Genomic DNA, 10,042 nt, shown 5'->3' on the forward strand with positions numbered 1-10,042 from the left:
ACTGCAATTATTGTATAACTTGGCAATGCTTCAGCTGAAGAGCTTGACAATGTTCTAGTGTTAATTGAGGACATAAGAACTATTTGTGATAAAGAAGCTGTTTGCCTCAATAACTCATTGTCCTCATTCATTTACTCTTCCGATTTCACGAAAACATCTGGAAAGATCTCTCTCCTGATGTTTTTTTGTTCTTGACAGTTGCAGTTCCTGAATACTCTTCCTTAGCTCTTCATTCTTCCTCTCCATCTCCATTACCGCCTTAAAAAAAGGTAAATGAACAATTTAATTACATTTCTCTGCTGATGAATATCTTCTCTCATTGTGTCATTCTGTGAGGCCGTCAGTTTGACAATGGGAGGGATGTGAAAAGCATGTTTCTGAAAACCAAACCACAAGCATATTTTTTAATAAAGCTCCTAAAGTCACAAATTACCTTCATTTAAAATGAAATAAATCTAAAAAGTAATTGAAACAGTAGAGCTTATTTTCCTCAACTGCAGCAGACAGCACTTCCTGTTCTCTTTGGTGTTGGCGTCTCTCCAAATTGACCATTTCTTTCTTAAACAACAGGTTTAAATCTTCTCGCCCTTTCAGTTATAAAAGGGGAACTATATTACAACTTAATTAAACACTGAAGAGTTCTTATGGGAGCTAGAACCAATAAATAAATGATTTTTCTGAATATAATTTTGATTACTTTTTATTTTTTACAGATCTGTTGGCCAAAATGCCATCTTTTAGTCATCCTGCTTTGTCTGGATAAGCAGATTGTTGGCTCTGGCAAATGAGCTTCTGTCTGTATCCATAATACTTCTGGTCATTTGCAGGTTCCTCTCTCGAAGCTCAGAGCTCCTCCAGGTCTTTTATTGCTTCTTTCCTGGATTTGATGTGTTACTACAACATATTGCAGCTGTCAACTAATCGCAAGTGTTGCAAATCACAACTATGAAATTCTACTTTCACTTCATAGTACACATAATCAGTTCTTTGATACTATTTTGTCTTTGTGGTGATCTGGTCCTGTTCCAGTGTTTCAGTTGTCCTTCTTGTATGGAGTTTGTGCACATGATTTTGAAATGTTCCTGTTCATAAAGCAGAGATTACAAAATAAAAAGAAAAAAAGAAGAAAAAAGGACGTTTTAAATCTAACCGCAGCTGTCTGGCTTTACTCATACATGGAAGAATAAATGGGGTGTGTACTGCAAATATTTTCATTATCTGTCACAAAATGCTGTTATGTTAACCATAAACAGTCAGTCATACCACTGAATTAAAGTTAAGTATATTTTGAGCCGCCATAATATTTTTTTTCCCAGACCCGTCGTCGACATCAAATTTACCAAGAGTTTCTTAAACTATCCCAGCATATTTCACAAGTTTGCAATATAACAACCGGAGATAGACGCCTGAGCGCACCGTGCTTCTGCTTCCATCTAGTGGACATACTAAACATTAGCAAAACTGCGCTATTCACTTTAAATCAATTCCTGTTGTGTTTTTATTGTGTAGCCTAGCAGGAAAGATCGTCACAATTTATACGAATTTATATAAATCAGTACATGTTTTAGGTGATTGAAGCAAAATCAGTTAATCAAGGATTGTGAAATTTCCCAATGCTTGTCAAAATACACTTTTGCATGGCAGAACAAGGACAAAATCTGTAAAATACACGCCGAAATTAATTAATGGGGCTTGCACTGTATAATAAAAAAATGTATGTTGTAATGTAATGATCAAATAATTGTAAAATATATTTTCAAAATACACTTTTATTGCTAACATTTCTGGATTATAGATAAGATGAATGTTTATAGAAGAGAAGGTTATACAAAAAGGTTCATATTCAGTGGCACATTTACAATGCAAACAGTATATATAAAATATATTATATATAGCAGGGCAATGGTTTAAATATCCAACTTTATCATCAAAGTATTAACATTAGAAATTATATTCCTTTGCATAATGAATATGCATTTCCCCACATAAAGTTGTGCTTAATACTATGTAAGCATCAATATACAGATGCATATTCAACCTTCACAGTTCAAAAATGATAAAAATGTAATGAATAACATGGAATAACCTAGTGTTTTATGTTTGTTGTTATGGCACCTTTAAACAAGGTCATTTTTGTGATCACTGCAAATGGTAAAAACATTTAAATATCTAAAAAAAAAGTGTTATTGAAACAGATGTTCTGTAATAACATTCAGTGATATAAAGAAATTAAAAACATGATCATAGTATACCTGCAGATTTTCCTGAATGAGGTTTTGATTGGCAGTTATAGTGTTGATGACATCATGCTGTGTTGTTGTTGATGTCCATGCGGGTGATGAGCTCTGTGACGAGCACCTGCAGCATCTCTGAACGCATTTCGCTCACTTCCAGCACAGCTTCATGATTGACAGACTCAATGTCCTCATAGCTTTTCACTACTTTGTTAGTGATGAGGGAGAGACCAAAGACTCTCATGCCACAATGACTGGCAACCAACACTTCCGGTGCAGTACTCATTCCTTTAAAAGCAAATTAGACATAAATTAAAATTTTAATGCATAACTATGACAATTTAACAATATGATTTACTATTTCTATATACTACACAGCTATGTATCAACATAGTAATTTGGCCATAATGTCCAACTGGCTTTTTATATAGCTGCTTACCAAATACAAATATAAATGCACTTGGAATATTGATTTTATTGAATATTGAAGTTTAAGAAATTATTGTCTATAATGACTATAACATCACAGCATGATTCAAGATATGTGAAACTAACACAGCTGTGCAGAAAATCAGTTGCCTGCAACAGTGGCAAAAAATACAGCTTAACAGTCACAACAGACAGATATTTTTTTTAGAACCAAGTATTCCAGAGAGCCGTGCAATAAAGGAGTTAAAAAAATACTAATATTCACCACATGTAGGGACATTTACAAATAAAAATAAAAATAAAAACAAAAACTAGGTTTGCATGATATATTGTTTATAAGTCAATATTAGATTTATTTATTGGTATTGATCGATATTTGATATTTAATTCTGCAAGCTAATTTCCTCTATTTTTACATTCAATAAAACAGTAATACTTTAATATTGCAGTTAAATATAATCGTCATCCAATCTCTATATGAATTATGGAAGCCATTGACTTCCACATGCCCCCCCATGCAATGGAAGTCAATGGTTACCAGAAACTGATTGGTTTTCAACATTCTTCAAAATATCTTCTTTTGTGTTTAACAGAATAAGAATCTCAGAATGGTTTGGAACAACCTGAGTAAATCTGAGAAACATTTTTGGGTAAACTGAACGTGTTGCTAAATTACATCATCAGTCAAAGTTACAGTGTGGATTTTTTGAAAAGCTTAAATGCCCATTCATTGTTTAAACAATTTAAAGATTTTGATTAGACATGAATTGTATTGATTTTACAAAACAAGACATCCGTTTACCAACTGCATCCACTCCCAGTCGGTGCAGAAGGCGGGCCTCAGACATGGGCGGAAATCGAGGACCAAACCTTGACAGGAACCGATAAATGATTACATTCCTTTTACTGGTGATTCTAATGAATGAATTATTTTTTTAACTCACTTCAACATGTACATTGATACTCACTTATCATCATTAGGGCCATTTAGAGGGTTCAGTCCAGCAAGCCCAGGGAAGTTAATGTGATCACATATGATCATAATATCACCACAGCTATAACTGTCCGCTAATGACCCTGCTGCATTAGTGACAATCAAGGTTTCGACACCCAGAAGCTTGAACACTCTTACTGGAAAAGTGACCTGAGAAACAAAAGCACAAACTCTTAATCCATTTTCAACATCCAGTGCCTTTTTAATAAAGAGCTTGTGAGTGTACTGTACAGGCATGCTACCAGTAAGCCACACAAAAGTTTAATTGAATGGTACACTGTGCCCTGATATAAAGCATGTGACTCAAATCAGCATGACCAGGATTGAGTGGAGTGAATATACTGTGCGGGCATGCAAAAAGAAAAAGGAATCTCCTTATTCGATCATAATTTTAGACTGAAGCATGACACAACATGAAAATAACAGTGTTTTGGGGTTACTTTTGGAATGCAATATAATTCTGTTATAATATAATTCTATTTGTGACACATCATGAAACCTGTCAAGATAGAAAGATTGTGTATTAACCCGAATCATTAAGCAGATAAAGCCTGATGGGACTATGTTAACTCAAGAAAGAGACTTACTTACCAAGGTTAACTGAATGAAAAAATATCACTGAAAATTTAGGGTCAGCTACACTTATTCAGCAAGGATGCATTCGATTGATTAAAAGTGATAGTAAAGACAGACATATACAAAAAATACATACAAAATATTTATATATTAAAAAGAAAATGCTGTTCCCCAGAAAATATTAATATATTAAGCAGCATTACTGTTTTTAGCATTGATAATAATTATAAGAAATATTTCTTGATCATAAAATCAACATATTAGAATAATTTCTGAAGGGGCATTTGACACTGAAGATTAAGATAATGACTTTGACAATGAATTCATTTTATATGACAGAAATACATTTAAAAATATTTTCAAATAGAAAACATTTATTTATTTTTTATGTATTTTACAATATTACTGTTTCTACTGTATCTTTGATAAAATAAACACGGCCTTGGTGAGCATAAGAGACTTTTTCCAAAATTGTATAACACCAAACAATTATTTATGGAAAAGAAGGATGCCATGTAGTCCCATTGGTTTAAAAAGGTCAAACCTTGCTTAGCGAGTGACCCTCATACATGTGGAATCGGCCTTGCACGCACACACAGGTCTTCCCTTTGAGCTCTCCAAAAACCAGCCTTCCAGCATGACCCTTTACTGTTTGAATATACAAACACTTATTCAAGACACATACACGCATTATCACATACAACATAATAGATTACAAAAATGTTTTTAGAATTTTGTTTTAATCCATTTAACATCACAAAACTGTCAACAATATTCAAGTTGCAACTTGACATTTTTTCTCTCTCTCTCCGATTTAATCAAAATTGGTCAAAAAGTGCAATGAATCTGCTGGTTATAATTTTGGCACTTTACATTTTTGGCACAGCAGTCTATACAGTTTTTTTTAATGGTCATTATGGAAAAATATTTGTCAGCGGAATGCAGTGATTGACTAATCAGATGTTAAATGTAATCTTTAGCAAATATCAGAAATCTCAATATCCATTTTATACATTATAAAAATGTGATACATACATCCAGTTTTAGCAGTTAAAATAAATGACTTTATTTTTCATTTATTTAGACAAATACTGTCTGAATAAAAATTTATTCCCCAAGAAAAACAGAACTTACTGAATCTGAAACACAGCATTTTGATTTTAAGAGCAGACTCAATCCTGTAAGTGAGGTAATTTCTATGAGGAACATTCAGCTCTAGACAATAATATTTACATTTTCAGCATTGTTCTATCACATACCATCAGTCTAACAATGTGCAACAGGGACAAGATAGCTTTCAGACACATGAACACTTTTTGTCCCAAGAGGACATGTAAAAAATGTGGAAAAATGCATTCCCAGTCACATCTAACTAGGCTCATGTGAGTGATACAATGTAATCAGACAGATAAAGAGAAAGTCAGAGAACAACAGAGTGTATCCCTCTCTCTGTAACTACATTGAGTGCCAAGCATACCCCATGCTTCCTGCTCTCTCTCTATCTGCTCAAACGTCATCTGTAGCGTATAAGGCACATGTGATTTCACCCATGGAATCTGATTGCCCAATTCTACAATGTATTAATGACTAGTTAGACTTTTGAGGACTACAGCACCACGCAGAGTGTTCCAACAATAGCATTGGAACAGATTAAGAGAAATCTAGCATTACATCACTTGTTCTCCATTGGAACCTCTGCAGTGAATGGATGCCAGAAAATTTTTAGAATTTAGCAATATGGGGAGAATTTTTCAATATGGGGAGTCGTGGCCTAGTGGTTAGAGAGCTTGATTCCTAACCCTAGGGTTGTGGGTTTGAGTCTTGGGCTGGCAATACCATGACTGAGGTGCCCTTGAGCAAGGCAACGAACCCCCAACTGCTCTGTGTGTGCACCGTCATTCCTTGCGGTACATGGGCCAAGGGAAAAGTCATTGTGGCCCGGATCTGGGCCAGAAGACATTTGCTATGTGGGTAGTTCAATTAGGATATTTAAGTAGTTTAAAAAAAACAAAAAAAATCCCTTAGATAAAAACACTACTGATGTGCATCTTGAGACAAATCAGTAGAACTGACAGATTTTAAGATCAGTGCAAGTTGCTTTCAGTTAAAACAGTCCAGATATGCATTTTAGTCTGGGACTAGGCTTAAGCCTTGTCTGTGAAACCAGGGGTAAATGTGTTATAACATAAAATTATATCAAGTTAACTTCATCCAAAGCTTAAAGCTCCTTCCCACATGAAAATGTAGTAAATTAAAATGTTCACAAATATAAGACTGTTTTTTAACAGTTTTGCAATACAATAATTATAAAGTATTTAAATACATTTATATGGTTTACTCATATTATTATAAGCCAGACTTTAAATTAAACACCTCTAATAATTTTATACAATACGCAACAGGGGATCTGACAAATGTCAATTTCTTAAATAAAAGCACAGTGCTTGGAACGTGCCAGGCATTTCTCATGTGCGAGGTATTTCATGTGCTACACAATACTCACTCTATGCTCAGTCATGTGGAGGTGTGCAGTAATTCGTTTTTAGTGAATCCACTAGGAAACTTTTGGAAGGGTCATATATATGTCTGAGTCCTCATCCTAACCCTAATCTAAAAAGCTGTTCTTTTTATTATTTGGCTCTTGTAACTTTTTATTATTAACATTTAATTTATGGGTGTCCTCAGTTCTTTACTTGAAGAACACAAAATGTAAAACTATAAAAATATATCAACCAGAAAGGAGGTGATGATAAGACTCAAAGTATTTATTTGACAAAACCAAGACACAAATTGAATTCTTTGACATAGACCCCATCTGTAGCTTGAATCTGTAAGTCATAGATTCCAGCTATTACTCCCGAAAACGAAGTCAGGGTTGGAGCCTACCCCATGGACAGGGCCAATTTATATAACTCAGTCAAAAACAGTGACGAATAGGAGGAAAATATTTGACCCAAAAAAAGGGAACAGTTCTCCACTTTTGCCCTTTCACTGGCTTTATGAAGATGAGTCAGGAACACAGTGTGGGTTTATATCTTAAGCAGCCGACCCTAATACTCCGAACACATATGGAGCAGGGTCAACCATGTACATCTGGCTCCATTGCCGGGTGCCAAGAGCCAAGGACAGCCAGCAAGCAAGAAGGGCGACAATCAAGGGTGCAGTCTTGGGAACGATAGCCCACCCAGTGCCAGGAGCTGCGACGGCCACTATTACTGTCTTAAAATATGACTCTACAGTCACACATCCTTCTGTTTGATTAATGTGTTGTTATAGCCTGATGCTACAGAGCATGATATATTTTGCAAATTTAATGGACACACATTGATAACCGGCCATGTGAAAAGAAAGGACATAATTGCATTTCAGAGCGGGCGGAGAGTGAAAGGGAAGTTAAGAGCCACTTAACTGACCCATTGCAGATAAATATAGTACAAAAGAGGAGACCCTGTTCTCTTTGTGTACAGTTGCAGATGTCCATGAAGGATAGGACACATGTCTCCTCTCACAGCTACAGTAAATCTACTCTATGCCATGATTAAGCTCCCATTAAATCATCTTGGCTGTAATAGCCACTAATTGTTGCCATGGATGTCAGTCCCTCTGTTGGGAAATAGGGTGAAATGGTGGCAAATATCCACCGTCATAAGCATGACTGCTCAATGCACACAAACAATCTGAACCACACATCTATGCCACAAACACACACACACACACACACACACACTGTTCTGCGGTTGTGATCACAAACCATATGTGACCTCCTTTACTTGGGAGGGTTTCAAGGTTGACAGTCTGTCCTCATTGGAATAAATACAACAAGCACTCATTCATGAGAAAAAAAGTGCTGTTGATTCGGTTGCCAGAAAATGATTGCATCAGGATGACTTCCTGATGCTCTGTTTTGGTATCATTCAGTAATCTGCTCTCACCGCCAGAATGCTCCCCTGCACTGAGAGCATCGCTGCCTGAAATGTGGATTATTCTAGATTACCCAAACTGGACATAATCTCTTGTGCAGTCAGTTAGTGTGGAGGTGGCAGACAGAAGGGCAGGGCTACCCTTATGAAACAAAAATATATTGCAGTATATTGGAAAATATCATGTAATATATTAGGCATATATTCTTATATATATTTATTTTTTCCAATATATTGCAATATATTGAAAGCGGCAATCATTTGTATATTTTGCAATATATTATATAATATATGTATCATCAATATATTATTAAATGTATTCAAATATATAAAATATTAGAAATACAATATACAATATACAATATATCACAATATATTTTAAGAAATATATTGGTAAATATATTTCCCTTTCGTAAGGGTAACAAGGTCATAGCTGCTATCTCAGCTAGCACACAAATAAACAAACACAAACAGACATGTCAGGACAGTCCTTGAGAGTTGCAAACTGCTAATCTAAAAGGGTTTCATAAAAGGGTAACATTCTCTAGATTCCCATTATTTGCCAACAATGTACACATGATGATATATAATTTATAAAACTGTTCAATAAAAAAATTAATATTGAGTAGCTTGTATTTATCTGCACAAGTATTTGCAGTTTACTTTTGTTCCACCAACGTAAACAGTTTCAAACAAATTTAAAGTACAATCAAATAGGAATTCACTGTGGTGGTGTTGACTTCCTAAATCATTCTGTGTTTTTGAGTGAATAGGTTCCTTGTGAAATAAGAATGACTCAATGTAAAAAACAGATATCTGCTGCATTCTTTAATGAATCAGTTTTTGAAATAAATCAGCAGAGAAAATATTCACTAGAATACTAGACTCACTAGTAAAGATATTCATTTTTCATTGCTGTAAATTTGTTGTGAGATATATATATATATATTTATATATATATATCTCACAACAAATGTATTTGTTTGTTTTGCAATGTTAATACCAGCTTTTATTTGTAGAGCCCTAAAAAAGGTTAAAAATAACTTGTTTCATTACTAAATCAGTGTTTTTAAACTGAATGAATAAATTATTTAGAGTTCGCAACCTATGGTATGTAATTTACAGGAGGAGTCAGTGAAAAATCTCCACCAATATCAATGACTTCATATTTATTGTGTGTGATATGATGGATCTTCTACTTCAGTCATGCATAAATGCTTAGAAACATATCCAAAAACATTTACACACTGACAAGTACGCATATAGCATATAGCACTCCACATTGCACATATCTGCAGATTAGTTTGAATGTTTTCGTCTCTGTGGACCCACCTCAGCTGGATCTGTGTATGTGGTGTGTGAGTGAATGCACTGTCGGTGTGAATTAAGAGGGGACTGCTGACACTCTGCCGGCTGAGTCCAATAATGGGACCCCTGCTGTAGGGAAAGCCAACACAGGCAGAGGGGGGCCCTGCATGCGTGGGGGTTACGCTCAGCTACACTCACAGTAAGGGGACGTGGCACTGTCACTAAAGAGATATGGAGATATTTCTGTGAAGTCTGTAACAGTGGCATGCATTGTTATGACAGGTCAGAATTTGAAATGGGTGATTCTTGGTAAGTGTGCACACAGCAGCTGGGTACACCAGGAGCCTGTCAGTCCCATAACTCACATACATTTTTTTTTTTTAAGTCGTTACCATTTAAGCATGAATTTACACATTAAGCAAATGCCTCACACATATTTTTCAAAGCTTAGCATTTACTTTAGATAAAAAGTGCAGAAGTAATTTTTTTGTACTAAATATAGTATAAACACACATGGACAAAATTGTCTTTGAAATAGTATGTCAAAACTACTTAAAACTACTAAATTTTTTCCAAATTTA

General features: G+C 35.0%; 1 protein-coding gene across 1 annotated transcript; it reads right to left on the minus strand.

Annotated features, from left to right (window-relative positions):
• Positions 1–2,123: 2,123 nt before the first annotated feature.
• LOC113055639 (purine nucleoside phosphorylase-like) lies at positions 2,124–3,894 on the minus strand. The gene is made up of 4 exons (XM_026222051.1): positions 3,889–3,894; positions 3,632–3,807; positions 3,466–3,533; positions 2,124–2,522 (listed from the first exon to the last, which is right to left on the minus strand). The coding sequence occupies exons 1-4, from the start codon at positions 3,892–3,894 to the stop codon at positions 2,305–2,307; spliced, it is 468 nt and encodes a 155-aa protein (XP_026077836.1). The 3' UTR covers positions 2,124–2,304.
• Between the last annotated feature and the right edge of the window lie 6,148 nt (positions 3,895–10,042).

Source organism: Carassius auratus, chromosome 36 (genome assembly GCF_003368295.1).
Source record: "Carassius auratus strain Wakin chromosome 36, ASM336829v1, whole genome shotgun sequence".
Taxonomy (NCBI): Eukaryota; Metazoa; Chordata; class Actinopteri; order Cypriniformes; family Cyprinidae; genus Carassius; species Carassius auratus.

Bases quoted from the DNA above. Each gene is read 5' to 3' on its own strand.
- LOC113055639 (XM_026222051.1), bottom strand. The intron at 3,534-3,631 runs GTGAGTATCAAT...GTTCCTGTCAAG, and splicing joins AATGGCCCTAATGATGATAA to GTTTGGTCCTCGATTTCCGC. The intron at 2,523-3,465 runs GTAAACGGATGT...TTGCTTTTAAAG, and splicing joins ACTGGGAGTGGATGCAGTTG to GAATGAGTACTGCACCGGAA.